Source organism: Pantherophis guttatus, chromosome 3 (genome assembly GCF_059756535.1).
Source record: "Pantherophis guttatus breed Tessera chromosome 3, ASM5975653v1, whole genome shotgun sequence".
NCBI lineage: Eukaryota > Metazoa > Chordata > Lepidosauria > Squamata > Colubridae > Pantherophis > Pantherophis guttatus.
This window is the reverse complement of record NC_142065.1, coordinates 73,416,383-73,436,119: the sequence shown is the minus strand read 5'-3', so window position 1 is coordinate 73,436,119 and position 19,737 is coordinate 73,416,383. Positions and strand designations below refer to the sequence as shown.

At 38.8% G+C, this 19,737-nt stretch overlaps 1 protein-coding gene across 11 annotated transcripts in view; it reads left to right on the top strand.

The window, feature by feature from the left end:
- The window catches only part of ERICH3 (glutamate rich 3), a 78,683-nt gene that overhangs the window by 4,807 nt on the left and 54,139 nt on the right, over positions 1-19,737 (top strand). For 2 of the 11 annotated variants that reach the window (XM_060689983.2, XM_060689982.2), the window contains exons 2-3: positions 6,173-6,266; positions 15,761-15,886. In XM_060689983.2, the coding sequence (XP_060545966.2) occupies positions 6,173-6,266; positions 15,761-15,886 (220 nt within the window). Of the gene's footprint in view, positions 1-6,172; positions 6,271-6,654; positions 6,816-15,760; positions 15,887-17,201; positions 17,602-17,948; positions 18,182-19,737 lie in introns of those variants that run through there. The other 9 variants (XM_087889824.1, XM_087889823.1, XM_087889822.1 and 6 more) reach the window with 5 other exon arrangements.

Here is a 19,737-nt window from a genome sequence, read left to right as displayed (position 1 = left end):
TTGTTTTTCACTAATAGTGTGAGAACTAAACACACTCAGCTTTAAGTGCATTCCATTACCCAGAAACAACACAAGGCAGGATCTTTTAATTCATATCACAAAGACCAGCCTTTTGCTAACAGGCTAATAGAGGCATGTCCAAAGAGACCTTAAGGTGTCCAAAGAGACCTTAAGTAGATCTTAAGAAGGTTGTAGTGAGAGAGGCTTCCCTTAAACCCTTTAAAACGAATGCAATAGCAAGACTTTAAATTGTGTCCAGTAAGCAATTGACACCATGTAATTTTTGTGGCTTGAACCTACTTCCCTCATTTTGGACCCATTGCTATTTCTGGACAGGATTTTTTTCCTACCCGAAATATTTTATTTACTGTTCTTACATGCCATTTCAATTGTCAGCAATTCTGAGCAGCTTCCTTGGCCTATGTCATAAAATAAGATTAAAAAATCGTACTCTTGTATTTTACTCATGATTTTAGGCCAGGAACGATAGACACAGTTTAAAATGCGTAACAGAAGAAAAAATGATTCATGACCCGTGTTTTTCAAGAAGAAGGAAGGTATTAACTGAAGCTTTTTGAGAATAGCCTAACCCAGGGGTGTCAAACTCAAGGCCCAGAGGCCGGATCCGGCCCGTGGGGTGCTTAGATCTGGCCAGTGGGGCCATCCTAGAAACAGCAAAGAACCAGCTCATGGTGCCTCTGTCAGCGAAAATGGAGCTTGGGAGGGCTGCGTGCAGCCCTCCCGGGCTCCATTTTCAGCTGCGATGACCTCCTGCCGCCCTCTGCCAGTAAAAATGGAGCTTGGGGGAGCTTGGGCGGGCCGCCCCTGGGCTCTGTTTTCACTGGCAGAGGATGGTCGGAGACCGTTGCAGCTGAAAATGGAGCTCTGGACACTGTTTTTGTTGGCAGAGCACTTGGGCCACCACAGATGCCCCTGACACGAGTGACATCAAGTTGGCCATGCCCACTCTGGCCCCTGAGGTCAAACACAACCCTGATGCGGCCTCAATGAAATCGAGTTTGACAACCCTGGCCTAACCTAATAGCATAGTTTTGCAAGCCGTTGACTTCTTTTTTTTATACCAATCAGCTGCTGGTAAAAATATTTTTTAATCAAAAAGAAAAATCAATAGATAAAAGTGTATTATCACCCAAGACCAACCATTTGCTAGCTCATGGGGTTTTTCAAAAGGCCTTTTTCAATATTGACTTTTGATTTTGATTTTTCTCTTTTAGTCCTAATATATGTAAGCATATTTGGTTGCTTAAAATGTGAAAGGGTCAGGGTCAGAAGTATCCCTGCTAAATGTCCTTGAAAGATTTGTTTAGGTGTTTAATTTTGTGAGTGAAAAGATTAGTAGAAAAGAGCCACTTGTAATTAATATAGGGTTCCTCTATAATCGACTATGGCTACAATAAATATGGGAGTGTTGGAACTTGGAAGTCATACAGCAGAAGACAAGTCAATACAGATACCATACTTGAGAGGAGTGTAGTTTAATCAGCACACTGCACAAATAGATGGATAGACTGCTGAACACTAAGCAATTTTAGAGTATATATGTCTACCTTGGTTTCATCTACTATGGATGTTTAGTTTTGTCAAGTGAACTCTATCATGACTGAAGTTCTGGGACCAAGGGTGAAATGCTCTGAAGTCTGTTACCGGTTTGCTTCACTACTGGCCCACTGCGTGTGCGCATGTGTGGTACACACCAAACATGCGTTTTGTGCACGCATACGCAGTGCGCACCAAATGTATGCTTCACATGCATGTGCACCGCAGGCACTATCGCACAGCGCTGAAGAAGGAGAATTCTAAGGTAAGTAGAATAGCGAGGGGGGGAACAGCTGTGCCACGTGGTTTAGATTTGCTAGAAAGCAGGATTTCCTGCTTTCTAGCGAATATAAATTGTGCGGCACAGCTGATCATCGGAAATACCAGTTCGTCTGAACTGGTAGCTTTTATTACTACCGGTTTGTGCGAACTGATCCGAACTGGTAGTATTTCAACTCTTTCTGGGACCCTTTTTCAAACACTGGTTGTAACACTTCATGTAAACTTTTAGAACTGAAGACTGCACAAGTTAATTAGTCTCAATGCCCATCCTTTTCCAAAGAAAGAAAAAATATCCTAGAGATGACTAATTAATATTTCTCTTGCCTCCACTGAATCATGTTGTCCATGCAATCACTTGGTACATATCCTAGGGAAGAAAATGTCTTCTAGTTACAACAAGACAATGTTGAGTAGCTAAGGTGAGTTTATATTTTTAGAATAAATGTTTAAAAACCTTCTCTTGTTAGTTGCCCCAAAATATAAGGCCACACTTTCTCGCTTTTCATAATACACATCCCTGAATCATCTAACCAACTGAATGGTAGAAAACTCATAGCTGGAAAATAACAGGATTTCTTCCCATAGAGCAGGGGTATCAAACTCGATTTCATTGAGATCCACATCAGGGTTGTGTTTGATCTTGGGGGCCCAGGTGGTCCTGGCCAGTTCGATGTCACTCATGTCAGGGGCGCCTGTGGTGACCTGAGCACTCTGCCAGCAAAAACGGAGCTCGGGAAGGCCCCTCCATTTTCACTGGTAGAGGCACTGCAAATGTCTTTTGCTGTTTACAGGCGGCCCTGCAGGCCAGATCTAAGTACCCCGTGGACTAGATACGGCCCACCGGCCTTGAGTTTGACATTCGTGGCTTAGAGGATAAACTCTGGAATTCACTTCACATGATGTAATGGGCATAAATTCTGACAGCTTTAATTGTGTAGACAGATTGATTGAAGGATAAAACTATGGCTCCTAATCATATTGACGTCACACTGCCTTCAGAGTCAGACAGCCTGGCGTTGAACCATAATGATTAAGAAGACCATTTGGAGAATGCTATTTCCCATATGATACCTTTGGTAGGCAGTTTGAATTGAAATGGGCTTTTGATCTTGACTAGCATGTTCCTTCTTAGTAAATTTCTTCACGTGTTCCCTCGCCTCACCTAAAGATGTTTTTATTCACTTTTATCCTCAGATATGATCAGTAAAGTTGTGGTAAACAAGTAGTGTTCCATTCATGGTCAGGAACAGGTAACTAGGAAGAGGGTTGCTCCCTTCTGTTCTTTCCAGCAGTGTAAACATTATACCTGTGCAATAGTTTGCTATTAGCATTTATAAAAGAAAGCCTAGCCTAGGTTTTCAATAATTTGTGCATGTTTGAGTGAATGGTTTACAATTCATTAAGTTGGTGGAAACTATATCTAGGCAGGTAGCAAGTGATGTCATATTATCTGCCATTGTATTGGAATTCCTGAGTGGCAGAAAAGCTAATTTGGTTTGAAGAGTTAAGCTCTCCTATGAACTGTGCTACCTCACTACTTTATTTTTCAAATAAAGGGGCTGAATGCCAGGTCTGATTAGAAGTTATCCACCAAAACTAGAAAGTCTTATGTTGCAGATGAGTTAGGTCAGTAGATCTTTGTACGTGTCCAGTTTTTCTCTTGGATTTTATTGACGAGTTGTTGATCTCGAAAAGAGAGCAAAGTATTAACTCTGATGGCTTCAAGGAAAAAAATAATAATTTTTCAGGTGACTTCAAAGAACCAAAACCAAACTGTCAATGCTCATTTTCCCCCCATGATTAATTTAAAAATGAAACACTTCTGTGGAGAGGTGGAGACATCCAAATATGTTGACCAGCTGGCTCACAGGAGTACTGTAAATGGCTTGTTTATTTTTCATAATCCTGAAGAATCTGCAGCCTCAGATTAGCTTGGTATCATCTTCACAATCTTTTTTTTTTTTTCCATATCTTCATTCAGTTTGTATTTGCAGTATATCAACAGATAGGATTATTTTCATTTTCTTCAATGCTCAAAGATAACTTGTGGTCTTCACCAACCATAAGGCCACTAACTCCTGTGCCCTCATTTTTCTGAAGTGCATTATTACTTTCCAGTATAAATACTTAGTGCCTGACCTTGCTTCTTCCCAAGAATCAAACATGAACAAGCTTGTGGTCAGACAGCAACATGATCAGTCTTTCACTTAGTTTCCAAGACTGTCCCTCATTATGCTTTCAGAACAGCATTACCGCTCTGCTGCAATGCCTAGTTTAAACCCCCAGAATTCCCAATTTAGTTTGGCAAAGCAGCCTTTACCAAAATCTGTTTCCACAAATCCATAACATATCCTTTGGCTCTCCGATTCGCCTCCTTTTAACTCCATACAGGTCAGTGGTGGAATTCAAATTTTTTTACTACCTGTTCTGTGGGCTTGGCTTGGTGGGTGTGGCTTGATGGGTGTGGCAGGGGAAGGATACTGTAAAATCTCCATTCCCACTCCACTCCAGGGGAAGGTTACTGCAAAATCCCCATTTTCTCCCCACTCCAGAGGAAGGTTACTACAAAATCCCCATTTTCTCCCCACTCCAGGGGAAGATTACTGCAAAATCCCCATTTCCTTCCCACTCCAGGGAACGTTACTGCAAAATTCCCATTTCCTCCCGATCAGCTGGGACTCGGGAGGCAGAGAATAGATGGGGGCGGGGCCAGCTAGAGGTGGTATTTACCGGTTCTCTGAACTACTCAAATTTTCTGCTACCGGTTCTCCAGAACTGATCAGAACCTGCTGTATACCACCTCTGATACAGCTTGTTCACCCTCCATGTGAACTGCTGCTCAATGGTAACAGTCAAACAAGAAATTTAAGGGATTATAAGAACCATTTTCACAGTGCTTTTTTAGAAGATACGTATCTTCTTTAAAAAACAAACAGCTTTCTATTTCAGCAATGCTTCCTTCCAGTCTTTCTTTGACAAACACTAATGTTTCCATTTTCTTCTTTCTCTAAAACTCTGAATTAGGGCAATTAAGACTACAGGCATTTAGTACACCGAAGAAGCAATTTTTGTCTTTTGTAACGAGTCTTTTCAATGTAAAGAATGAAACCTTGAGTGCTTGTTTGTCTGATTCTTTCCTTATTTAGAGTAGCTAATGTGGAATCACAGTGGATAAATCTCCTGTATTTTAACTTGTTAGGTAGGCCATGAAATACCGAGAAGGAAGTAAGTAAAAGGATATTGGTGAAGCATTCCTCCCCCACCCTCAAATTCATCCAGAACACCAGAGCCAGCAAAGCACACTAAATCAATATTTGGTATAATTACTGTAATCTGGCAGTTTCAGATGCAAATGCAAACAACAGGATAAAGAAAGTAACATAAAACAGTTGCTATAGCACCCGTGTTTAATCACCAGGCATAACACAGCAAACTAAATTATGTGTTTAAAGTTTAATTTATCTCGTGTAGGCTACCTGTGGGATTATTGTGAAACCAAAAATAAACTTCCTGTAATTCTTTTGCCTTTGTCAATGTTTTTATAAAGGAAATAGTTTATTCTTTTCTTTTTTTCCCCCCTCTCACCATCAGAGTGTTTTTTGTTTATTAAAACTAAGTATCCTGATAGGATGTAATCTAGTTTCAAAGTCATAGGATTAATGCAGAATAAAAGAGCAGAAAAAAATGATGACTCAGCCCATTGAGAGGTTTATTATGATGATGTGCTTGTGCTAGTATCTCCTTGGTTGGCTTGATATCTAAAAGAGGTACTGTTTTAAAATCTCTCCCTCTCTCCCTCTCCCTCTCCCTCTCTCTCTCCCTCATTCCCTCTCTTTTTGTGGAGCACAGAAAATAGCAATATAGATACATAGTTTTTGCTTTTAAATGTGCTACATATGGACATCAGAGAGCTTAACACTGGGTCATTGTAGCTATTTTAAAGGTTAGCTATGAATTATTGCTACTATTGTTAGTATTTCCCCCCCACAATTTACAGCTAATAAACTAAGCTGGGAATAGCTAATAGCCAATGCAGGAGTATTTATATTAAACACAATAGCCTCATCAAATTATAGAGGACCTTTCCTAGCTAACCCTATTAGACAGAAGAGAATTTGACTCTCATATTTTCTATCCAGCACATTGATAAATTGTAAATGACTGAAAATATACTTCAGTTTAGTTGGGTTCTAGGCTTGGGCAGAGCCACTGACAATTCTGGGGAAAAAAAAAGATTTTAACATCTATGCTATTGTGAGACCCTTTAATTTTCTATTTTTTTAAAAAAAAACAAAACCTATATTCTCATACTCTGTTGGTATGTTTGTTTCAGATACCTTGCAAATTACAACAGCTTAACAGACAAGCATCTTGCAGGCTATTTCAGCAACACCAGGATAAAACGCCATCTGAGGAGGTCAGGACTGGTAGGTATGCAAATACTTCTTAGTTTCTCTAGATTTATCTTGCCATCTTTCACTTAAGGAGTTTAAGAAGACAGACGTGATTCCTTCCACTCTTACACCTTGTGAAGTTGGTTAGACTAAGACAAAATGAGTGGCTCTGCATTATCCAAAGGGATAGCGGTATAATAATTTGAACTAAAATCTGTGGTCCAAAACTATAATTAGGCAATGACTGAAGATTTTTCCTGTTTGCCTTGTTTCATGCCTCTTCTCCTAAACTTATTAAAATAGGCTTGTTATTTCAATCAAATCTAGCCAAAACAGACCTAAGGCCTTGCCTTTGTTGAAAATGCATGCCAATGCACTTTTATTACAGTTGTCATAAATCATTGTGACAGCACCCAAAGTTACCAATTAAGGTGACAGCATAATATAGTAACCAATATGCATAAAGGCTGTACCCCTAAGTTCATTTTCTAAGAAGTGACCAACTGAATTTTGTTGGACTTACTTCTGAGTAAGCATCCATAAGATCGTGCTGTATGGGAATTCGCACATATTTTCACAAAGGTAAGAATATGTACTTTTGTATATATGTATGTATACTATATACCTGAGTCATCATATAGTGTTATCTGAGATAGTGGGAATCTGAAAAAGCATGAGAAAGAGTTGTGGTAGGCAAGTAACTGTGTTCAACTGATTATTTACAAGGTTATTTTAATAGGAGTTAAATTGTAAGTAACTTTGGAAGCAGAATAGAAGCCTAGAGTTTCTATCCCTGGTATTGCTGCTACCTGTTATTTCTATTGGAATATTACAACTACAATGATTTCAGTGTTCCTAAGAACAATCCCCATTTCTGAGAAAACAGTCTGATATCATATTGGGCTTTGATGTCATATTTCATTTTGGGGTACAGTCTGTTTCTCATACAATAGCTTGTATTCATAGATGTCTGTTTTAAGCCACAGTGGCATCAAATGACAATGTGTACATCATATCATTGTACTATTGATGATACTTTCATAATTTCCGTCAGTTACATCATGTCATGAAATGTGATACAAGTATGTTCTATAAGTCACGTTATTTATACCAAAATATACATATGTCATCATGTCCCTCTCCTTCCCTTATTCCTGTGAAGGAAGGAAGTAACAATCACCTGGCAATCTTATCTGAACAAAATCAGTTATCTGACCTGCCTCTTCCCGTCTTCAGAACACACATACTGCCGTTGGAAGGTGCTGTCTTTTGTGTCAAAATGGAGGATAAGTGGGACCATTAAAAGCAGAGATGTCAGATCCAAATATTTCAACTCTCATGGTAGCCATGTTCCACGGAACAGTAATAACTAATAGAAATAATGGCTACTTCAATATTGTATATTTGCTTTTGCTTAATTTATTTAATAAAACAGAACACAAAGACAGAGAAAAAATTCAATAAAACAAAAGCAAAAACAATGCAAGATAAATTGTATGTATAAGAACTTCTCATGCATACATATGAAATTCTTTATGTAACCATTTCAATGGAATTGTTTTACAATTCATTGTAATTGTCCATGCGTAATCTATGACTGCAGGCAATTCATTCATAGGGTGAAAGTAACATCAGCTTCAATCCACTGAATAATTGAGGCTATAAATTTATCTTTGTAATGTTGAAGAACTAAACTCTTGGCATTAATAATGGCATGGAGAATCCATTTCTGCTGTCCAGCTGCCAATTCCCATGTTGCAAATATGCAGTTCCAAAGAACATGTACATACAAAAATATTAAACTGTATTTCAAAAATAAATTAATGCTTGTAAATTACGTCTTCCCAAAACAGAGTAACATTAGGACACTGCAAAACATGTCCTTTAATGAAGTATTCCAGTCGCATTAACAATATGATAATTTACTCACACTCCAATATTAGACCTGTTGAATTTAATGAGTAGGATTAGTGAACTAAATTCTGTGCATTTAATATTGGGTGAAGATGGGGTGGGGGGGGAGTACAGATGAATTAGAGAATGTCTCAGAAAAGTAGAATCAGCGGCAATCTCTTGTACATGCTCCTTGACACACAGAGCTCAGCCTGCAGACATAAAAGCCAAATAGCTTGGCTTTTTTTTTTTTTTTGTCTCCGACCAATTGGGCTATTTTACAAATGTTTTTCTCCTTCAATTCTGTGAGACCAAAAATATCTAAAGCAGCTCGAGAAGAATGGAAAAAATGACGTATGCTTTTAATTCAGCAGATCCAAAATCTAATCACCTAAACTTTCAGTAGTGTAAGTCTGTCTTTCCAGCATGATGAAATGGTAGCCACAAACTTGGGTGACTTTATTGATTTATTTCATTTATATCCTGCCTTTTCTTTCTTTAAGGAACTCACTCTCATTTTTATCCTCCAAACATTTTTGCCGGGAGGTAGATTAGACAGAGAGTGTGTTAAGATCAGTGTCATTCGATGAGCTTCAAGATTGAGTGGAGTCTTGAACCTATGTATTCGAGTCCCAGTTCAACCATTCTACCACATTGGTAAACTGGATAAATTCATGGGACATAATCCAATAATGAGGCTGCTTACATTCCTTTCAATACCAGTGTCAAAATGCCTCTCAACACTGGTAGTTGGGGAACATAAATGAGAAGGTGCTATTTGCACTTCTGTCCTGCTTGTGGCTTCCAGAAGAATCTGGTCAACCACTTCGAGATTAGAATGCTGGATTATTTAGATGGTTGATCTGTTTTTATGATATTCCTCCCCCACCAGCTAAATCTACTTCCTACCAGTAGAGGGCACTTTCATACCATCCTAACCCACTCAGTTCCTTGTCTGAAAGGGCTAGGATTGCTTCTCAGTAGACCATGACTCTCAGTGGACCTTAAACGGTTAATGAATGGGTTGCTGCACATCCTAGAAAGCCCGTGTTTCATTACATGCCTAATAGTGCAGGAAGAAGTACAGCAATAGATCCATCTGGAATATCCATTCTTTTGTACTGTCTCACCCTTATGTTATAATCCTCTACTAAGTGGAAGGATTGGGGGTTTCTTTTGCTTTATATTGCCATTTTTGCTTGTTCATAAAGTTAAGTGATCTTAACCTTCTCTGGGGGGGGGGGGAGGAGACGGACATCAATCCCAAATCACAATCAGTTAGAATTTTAATTGAAGAATTTTGCTAAGCTCATCTGTGTCAGTAATGCAACATTCAGTCAAGAGTTTGCATGCCTGTAGAATAGGGAGCTAACTTTCTTGGTATCTTGAAATAACGTATTTCTCCTCCATTCCCTTAATAATCCGCTATGCTTACTGTGAGCAAATTATACTTTCCAATATCAGAAAAGGAGGCCTCTTTTTTATTCTTTGTCTCCCATTTTATTCAAGAAATCCTATAAAGTGGGAATATGAAGCATTTAACAGTAGAATTCTGTCCATGTTTATGCACATACATAAATCCATACCTGTCATGTGACGGTATTTAGTTTGGGGGTAAGCAACAGTAGGCAAAGAACAAAAAGAAGCATGAACTAAAAATCCAAGGAAACAAAACATATGAGATAAGAAAAAGAATTAACCTAGTTTAGGCCAACACAACTGACTATGCTTTTTGTAACTTTCTGAATCTATAAAATATCTTGCTTCAAGGACATCTATGCACCACTTCATATCTTGCCTTTTGTTATTTAAACTCCTCACTGTTTCTTTTTGAGGAATGGATCACAAATTTGATCCAATCATGGCTTTCTTGGTCTTCTTTTTGACCCATTCTTTCTTAATAGATTTGTTTGCAATTTGATGATCATTCACTCTCTGTCTATAATTAAGCTACCTAAATTGTTTCGTAGTGGTCACTCACTTGCATACTTGATCCACATTTGTCCAGTACCCATTTTTTCTTGATACTCTTTTTGGTTTACCTATAAAAAAGAACATTTGTAACTCAGGGTTGAACTCAGGGTCCTTGGTGCTCTCTGAGCTTGGTTGTTTTCTTGCAGACGTTTCATTACCATACTAGGTAACATCATCAGTGTAGAAGGAGTTTGTTCTTCTGTTTTTATACAGGTATACAGTTTGCCCTGTCAGTGTTGGTGGCCTTTTTGTTTTGTTATTCACCACTCATGTTCCTACTATATTCAACTCATATTCAATATATTTTTTTCTGGCAATCCAACTTTTAACTACCATACCATATATTTTATTTATTTATTTATTTATTTTATTCAATTTGTATACCGCCCTTCTCCTAGTGGACTCAGGGCGGTGCACAGCCAGAACTAAAACACATACCAATACAAAATTTAAAATTATTAAAAGAATTGCATACTTTGGCCCAAATTTAAAACAATTCGAATTAAAACCCACTGACAGATTAAAAGCTAAAAAACTAAAAAAACTAAAAAAAAGGGGGCGTTCACGCCAGCCCTGTTTGATGGAAAAGAAAAGTTTTCAGGGCACAGCGAAAGACCCAGAGATCCGATATCCTTCTTATCTCCGGGGGCAAATCGTTCCAGAGGGCAGGAGCTGCCACAGAGAAGGCCCTCCCCCTGGGGGTCGCCAGCCAACATTGCCTGGCTGACAGCACCCTGAGGAGTCCCTCTCTGTGGGAGCATACTGGTCGGTGGGAGGCTATCGGCGGCAGAAGGCGGTCCCGCAAATACCCAGGTCCTATGCCATGGAGGGCTTTAAAGTTGGTAACCAACACCTTGAAGCATACCCAGAAGACCACCGGAAGCCAATGCAACTCACGCAGGAGAGGTGTCACATGGGAGCACCCCCTCGCTCCCATAATCCCCCGCGCGGCTGCATTCTACACCAGTTGGAGCCTCCGGGTACTCCTCAAGGGGAGACCCATGTAGAGAACATTGCAGTAGTCCAGGCGGGAAGTGATGAGTGCCTGAGTGACTGTGCGTAAGGAGTCCCGATCCAGAAAGGGATGCAACTGGCGAATCAGGCGAACCTGATAAAAAGCCCCCCTGGCCATGGCCGTCATATGCTCTTCTAAAGACAGCCGTGCATCCAGGAGGACGCCCAAGTTGCGAGCCCTATCCGTGGGGGCCAATAACTCGCCCCCAATAGCCAGCGATGGCGCCAGCTGGCTATATCGGGACACTGGAAGCCACAGCCACTCGGTCTTGGAAGGGTTGAGTCGAAGCCTGTTACTCCCCATCCAGATCCGCACGGCCTCCAAGCACCGGGACATCACTTCAAGGGCATCGTTGGGATGGCCTGGGGTGGAGATGTACAGCTGCGTATCATCAGCATACTGATGGAACTCCACCCCAAAGCCACGGATGATCTCATCATCCGTGGTGATGAGATGATCTTATGATCTCTATAACAAAGTAGGCACGAGTACATTCTTCTACACAACTGTTTTTACTTCCTTTAACGTTATTTCTTCACTGCCCACTGCCTTTCTATGAATATTAAACATCTTCAGATTTTTCTGTCCATCTTCTCAGGTTAAAGTAGATATGCTGTTATCTTTGACAATGTTTAATGAGTTTCTGCTGACCAGGACAGAACAACAAGGATTTAAGGATTCATTTATAGATAAGAGATGAGATATAGGAATTAGAGATCATTTGCTGTATTTTTAGAGGCATTGATAAGTTACTGAAATTGATTATACTTGTTGTGATGAAAGGAGAAGTCATTTCTTTATATAGTTCTTTGCTTTTTCTTTGCTATATTATTTTTTTCTTTTTCTATTTTTTTCTTTTCTGCATTTTTCTTTTATGTTTTATTTTGTATTAGCTTTTTAAAAATTGTAATATTTAATAAAATTACTATTAAAAAAGAAAAATATATACAGATGTATTTCCCCTATCAATATACCTGCATCATCACTACTAGTAGTCTTTTTAATTTATTGATTAGTATATTTAAAAAAAATTAAATGGATTTTTCTCACTCTTTCAGTGTTGAAGTACCTACTTCAATGAAGTACCATTTAAACTTTCTTCAAATTTTCTCTACTTACATCATATCTACTTTTTAGCAAATTCAATTCACTAATTCGTTTTATCGCATTTCTTCATATAGAGATCTGTTCAAATGTGTCCATATATTTTCCCATCATTAGTTCCACTATGGTACACATTTTTTTGTTACTTAGCTAAAAGTTTACTTCATGTCCTGTCTCAATTACAAATACAGGTAGTCCTTGACATATGACTGTAAAGGAGTCTGCCCATTATGGTCGTAAGTCATGAAAGTCATAAAGTGAATAATCACACGATTGATGTGATTTTATGAACTTTTTTGCAGTGGTAGTTAAGCAAAGGGCACAGTCATTAAGTGAATCCATTGTTTGTTATGGTGTTGTTGTTGTTTTGCCAAAAACTGGAAGGTTTTCAGCAAAAACATTGTAAATTATGATCATGTGACTATGGGACACACTTCAAATGGCTGTAAGGTAGGCCCAGCTCTCAGAACTTTGTAACCAGGTTATAAGTACCTTTGTGTGTGTGTGTGTGTGTTTGTGTGTCCATTGTAACTTTGAATGGTCACTTAGTGACCGACCATAAATTGAGGACTACCTGTACTCTGGTCTTCCATGTACATTCATGTCCGCAAGCAATATCATTCTAACATTATCAAAACCATTCCACATACAGTATATTTAATGCATTAGTACTATTTCTTTTACGGCCATTTTCAATTTCAATTCAATTTAATTGATAACCTATGTTATAATATTGTTCACGTTCTGCAGTCAGTTTACTTTTATTTTTAAAACTAGCAGAAAGTACCCTGTCTCACATTTAGAACCTTCTAGCACCTTCTGATCTTCAATCATTCTCTCAGGCTTTCATTATAAATAGGCAAATCAGTCATGTTTTAGGTATATTAATTCGTTTGCCATGTACAGTACATGCATGAATAGAGTCTGCTAACAGCTGTTTGAAAGAAATGCATCATTTCCAATGCAGATGCTCACCAAACAGTTTTCGTTCTCATTCATTCATGGTCACTGAAACACTTCTATAATCTTTTATCTAGTTGCCATTATCCATTCACTTCACTTATTATATATTTTTCTTTCTTTCTGGATTGCATTCATTCAAAATGTTGCATAGTGTTTTCCCAAAACCTCATGTTTGGCTCTTCTATGAAGTCCATTTACTGGAGTCAGTAAAATCTGTAAAATCTGTAATCTGTAAAATCTGAAATCTGTATAATTTAGTTTAGCTTGTGCTGCAAAGGCTGCCCCTTTGGACATCAAATATTTTGATGAATATAGAAGAGGACCAGGGCATTTACTATAAGTGCCACAATGCTTCTTTCATTGGTCTGACCCTTCTCGTTTTCCCTATAGGTGCAGCTATCTGCAATGTAATATTAGAACTGCCATCAATATATGAATTCTTATTTTTCTCTAGTTTTATTCATTCATTCATGCTCATTAACATTTACTTTCTTAAATTCTAACTTCCAGCCTTCATTACGGCATGATTGTCACCAAGTAGGCTGATAATTATTGACTTCCACTGCATATCATAGTTTAGGGCAATTTAACGCTTTTAGTAATTTCCTTTATAAGTTACCAGTTTTAGTTGGTCCTGTGCCTTCTACAGCATCGGTTAGTATGAAGTGTAACCAAAGCCTAGGTTTACTCAGTGTATGCTCATTCTGTTCTGTGCAAGCTAGAATCTAAAACCTAGAGGTACTTTGTAAGCCAAGATACTGCTGCCTGTATCCTACCAACTCAGGCATTATGTGCAGTAGTAGGTTTCCAATTTCAGCCGCTACCAGTTTGCTCATGGGCACATGTGCCGCTTCTGCGCATGCGGAGAGACGTCTGGGTGGGTGGGCGGAGCCTCCTGCTGCTGCTGCTACCGGTTCGCCCCGATCCGGGGCGAACCGGTAGCAACCCACCACTGATCATGTGGTGCATTGACAGACATCCAAGATGGATATTTTCTTAGAAGTATATCCTGCACAGTTGAATGGTATTTGCTATTTAGTATATGTGCCTGGGGTTGTAATTTAATCTAGTGGGATTTCCATGCAGATACTCAGATTATATGTTTTTACAAAAAGGCACTCTTAAGTTTCAAAGGAGGGGGACAGTTTTCTAGTATATTATAACAACTATGGAACTTTTTGTGGGTGTTGGCTTGTTGTATAGGAAACAGGAAAAAAGATAAATGAGAATCCAACAGATAATTTCTGGAAATATAGAACAGTAGACTGCTTGGTCAAAAGGCATTTGAATAGAAGCCATTTAGAGGAGAATCATGCCACCAAATGAGCCACTTAGCATTTTCAAGTGACATTTGAAGCTAAATAAGCCTGTTCTATGCTCAAGATGTCTAACACACTGAGAATGACTGATGAAGAAGTATTAATGGAATTTGAAGCTTTGTTCCATCTTAATAAACCTGGCTCACTATCAATAATACAGCAGCAACCTATTTTAATTCTATGGGAGACCTTTTGGTGACATGGATTGATTAGGTTCTATGTATACTTGCTATCTTGGCACAAAGCTCAGGCTTTTAGCATAGTTATATTAAATCATTTCTACCCATGAATGGCACCAACTAGAAAGCTTAATATTAAGCTATTTCTTACTAGGCTGCTGTTTCATACTTTTTTCAGGCATGATTTGTTCTCGAGTGGCTTCATAAATCTGGTATGTCAGAGCATGTTTCCAGTTGATAATTGGAAGGCAACTCTTCAATGCTTGAAAGGATGTGTGTTTTGAAAAGGATACAAAATTGAACTCCAGCAATTCAGCATTTGGATTTTGAAATCCTCCTTTCAGTTATAATAACCAACATAGTTATAAAAAGTTGTGGCTCACAAAGGCTTCTTGGGCTCATGTTAACCACTGAACCGTGGTGGTGCAGTGGTTAGAATGCAGCATTGCAGGCTAACTCTGCCGACTGTCAGCAGTTCGATCCTGACAGGCTCAAGGTTGACTTAGCCTTCCATCCTTCTGAGATTGCTAAAATGAGGATCCAGATTGTGGGGGTAATATGCCAACTTTGTAAACCGCTTAGAGAGGGCTATAAAGCATTGCAAAGTGGTATATAAGTCTCAGTGCTATTGCTAATACTATTAAATCCAGAAAGCCAGTTCAACTCCCTATACCACAAACTTGGGAAAGAAAAAGGAGGGTGTTGGGAAGAGGAAGGGTATTCCCATCCACCACATGCATCAGCATTGCCCACTAAACAGTCTATTAGTTTATCCTCTGGGTAAATATGTGGTCTGTGATGAAAAAAAATGTTCACCCATGCTGTAATGCAAGGAAAACTTTATGTCAGAAGAACCTAGCCTGTCTCCCTAATGCATATACAATCAGATCTTGGTTATGTAGAACATCACATTTTTGCTGGAGAGAAATAGAGCAATCTTTGTTTATCTTAATCTCCATGCCCTGAGAAAAGATTAAGATTATGCTGAAAATATTTTAGTTTATGGTGAGAAGCTGTATAAATCTTACATCCCCTTTCCCTAATACACTCTGTCTGCATATTTTGTTTTCTTCATGACAGATCTCAAGAAGTGGAAAAATAATATCAGACAAGGAATACCGGTTAAATGCCATGAAGAAGGATCATCAGAAGTATATACGGGAATGCTTGGCTCAGGCTATTTTCCACAAAGCTCTAGATATGGAAGTATGGTTATATTATGGCTACTCTTCACATAAGTAATATTCATATATTCAGGATTTCTGAGAATGTCTACAGGTGTAAATGTTTTTAAGATTAGTGGAAGATCTATGCCACTGATTAGTAACTATCAGTATATTATAATTATTCATTTTCACATACCATATTTTTCGGAGTATACGACGCACTCCCCCCTCCTCTAAAAGAGGGTGAAAATTTGGGTGCGTCTTATACACCGAATGTAGCCCCGTCCACCCACTGGCCCCCAGCCTTTGGCCTCTGCCTCGCAGCAGTTTACCTCCTTGCAGCAAGCAGCAATCTGCAAACAGCCCATTACAGCTTCAGCACAGCCTGATTAGCAGAAGAAAAAAAAATCTGCCTCCCAGCAATTTACCTCCTTGCAGCAAACTGCAAACAGCCCATTTCAGCTTCAGCACAGCCTAATTAGCACAAGCAGTTGATTGTCGATTGGATTGGCCTCCCGACCATCACCTGTTTCAGGCTGCAGGGATTGCCATTGCTTGTTGCCATGTGGGCCTCCGCTGCTTGCTGCAAGGAGATAAATTGCTGGGAGGCTGATTTTTTTTTTCTTCTGCTAATCAGGCTGTGCTGAAAACGAAAATGAAACTAAAGCTTGCTGTTTGCTGTTTGCTGCAACGAGGCAAATTGCTGGGAGGCAGAGGCAGTGGCAGATTATTTTTCTTGTTTTTCTCCCCAAAAAAGTTAGATGCGTCTTATAGTCCGGAGCATCTTATACTCCAAAAAATACGGTATTTGACAATTATTGTGAGTTAGTAATGATCAATAGAATACATCAGAGCAGAAGAATTGTCCTAATAATAAGTGATGAAGGTGGCAAGGCAGGAACCAGCAATTCGTAAGCTAGAGAGAACCGTTATGAAAATCCACCCCAATACCAAGGCTATCAAGAGACTAGCCAAGAGCCCATTAGCTTAGAAAGATGGTGATGAAGCTGAGCTTTTAAACATTGCAGCATAAATATTTTAAGCTTTGATTCTTTGTTCTGGGCAATCAACTGTTGGTTTAGAGGCTTCATTCTTATCTGCGATAAAGTTTCTAATCTAGAGAGCCTTCTGCAAGAATAATCAACTCCTGAGTAAGGGATTGAGCATCTGGAAAATGATGATCAACTGGTGCGAAGCCTGATGTTAACTTGCAGAACATTTTTAAGGCTTAATTTTTGTTTCAAAAGTAGTTTGTATTTATTCGCTGACCTAAGGAATATCTGTGCTTCTAACATGTGTTAGTGACTATGACTATGGAGAATTAGTAATTTCATTTATTCTAGATTTATTAATGTAGTATCAATTCTAAGAGCATGCCTTAAGTGAGAGATAAATTAGTTGTCAAAAGATAATCCATAGTTTTAGAAATAAATGATGATAATGAAGTTAAGGGAAGAAGCAAAGAGACTTGTAATTGGCCAGATTACTGGTGAGACCTCAGAATGTAAGTAGCCCTTGGTCACTAGATTCCACACAGTCATCTCCTGTGGGAAAGACAGCAGGAGGTCATGTCCCATCTGTGTACTCAAGAACTGGTCACAGCCCATCAGAAAAATGCTTACTTCTACCCATGTGAACACCAAAGGTCATGGGAAACTGGCAAGAACAAACAAAAGCATAGATGTAAAGAGTGAGGAAGGAAAGGAAGGAGCAGACGCTATTTCATTCACACAAAAAGTGGAAACGTGGCTGGAGGTAGGCCTCATCCTAGCTTGGTTACACCTATCAGTTGTTTCTACCTTCTGACTTCCTTTGTGATGCTACTGTTTCCCATGGTTTCACCTATAACTCAGAGATATGGTTCAGGAGTAGCCCCCTAAAGAAATTTAGGTCTCTGAGCCTTGCTAAGAAGTCAGCATTCATTTTATACAGGTTCTTGGCAAAGTTAAGAAACCTATGTGCTACTTCCCTAACGAACAGAAAACAGCAGTTGAGACCAACTGCCTTAGAATCTTGGAATTCTAAGGAGATATCACCTAGGTCAGATGTGCATACACATACACACTTGCACAAACATGGAGATTATTTAGAAGTGACTATCACTTTCCCCCCAGCTGATCAAACATCTGATAACATCAGAAACGCCTCGCACAGACAAAATCGTTGAAGAAATCTTATGGATCATCTAAGCCAGGAGATCTCAACAGTTTGCCAATGGAATTCCCAAAGAAAGTTTTGTTGTGGACTTCCATTACCCTTCCTCCTATATATAAACAGACCGAAATCTGCATTGGAAGTCAAAAGATGGCAGCGGAAACCTATGACTTGGTTTGGAGTATAATAGAAATTTTTATATTCCCTTCTCCCCATTTCCTTTCCTGAGATAAAAAAGAAAATTGAATAGATAAGGATAGTGAGGAACGCTTTGGGGGTAAAAAGAAAAATCTAAATAGGGCCCGTGAAAAGGAGACGATGGGGCATGGCCTTTTGGGATGGAGATAAGAGATCTCATGTGGCTTTTAATGATGATTCTTCTTTCTGCATTTTCTGCTGGAATGAAAAATAATGGCTCATCTTAATCTGGGTCCTTCAAATATAGTAGATTGCATCTCCATTAAAGCCCAGCCATGATAGAAGTTTAATCCATAACATCTGGAGGGCACCAAGTTGGTGAAATTTGTTAAATAAACTATAGTATATATTTTGAATGTAAATTAAACTTGTTCCAACATGAGAAGTGGTAGCGGAAATGTATGGCTACCACGTAAAGATTTTGATCATCTCATATATCAGAGAATTTTACTTATTTATGAGCTACATTGGGCATACACTACCTTTTTGTTGTTTTTCCATGACAATCATTTTTTTATTTTAAAAAATCCTCAACAAATGCCCTGCTGATGACATTTTCCTTTCTGTGGTTGAAAAAAATTGATGTTACTATCCTGCATCAGGGCTACCAGCTCGCATTCTCTCCCTCATTTGTTCAAAAATACATCACCTATACTTGGGCCCATCCATACATCACACACAATATATGACAACACTTGCCTATTCAATCTTACAGACAGATCTTTTTTTCTTTCATGAGGCAGTTAAGTACAAATGGAACACTGCTATGGGGCCTTCTTATTGTGCCTGGGGATTTTCATGTGACTACAGTGCATAAGCTAAAAAGAATTCATAAATGGAATACCTTTTCAAACCTAATTGCTTTGTAAATATAAAGCAAAGAGGAAAAAAAATCCATGTTTAGGAAAGTCCACATGCCAGTATATCCATATTGCCAGCTTGTGATTTCACACTCAAGATTTAGTTTTGATGGGCTAATTAAGGATGTGTCTTCACAACACAGTAAGCTGCACAAATATAGTTGAGTAGGTCTACTTAAGATCACTGCATTTTTCTCCTGAACAGTACAGCTTGTTTGGGTCTTATTGTATATTCTGTTATTGTTCATGGGAGCATGTAAAAGGAGAGCACCCATGTTTTATTTTCAGTTTGTTACTCTTCAAAGGACCATGCAGAGAACACAGCAAGCCCTAAATTAGCTAGAAATGGGAGAAGGAGCCAGCAGGGACAAGTGCCCTATCTTATGTACCAAAGAGTCCTGGGACAAAATCTAGTTCTAATATTTAGATCTCTTGATAGACAAGAGACTAAGCAAGGTCTTATTCAGGATTAAAGCATGGGTGAAATGCTACTGGTTCGCTCCAGTTCGGGCAAACCGGTAGTGATAAAAACTACCAGTTCAGGCGAACCGGTAGTAAAAAATACTTTAAAAAGTTTTTAAAAAGGTTCCGATAATCACGGAACCTTTTTTAAAAACTTTTTTAGAGCATTTTTTACTACCTATTTTCTGGAACCGGTAGTAAAAAAATGCTTTAAAAA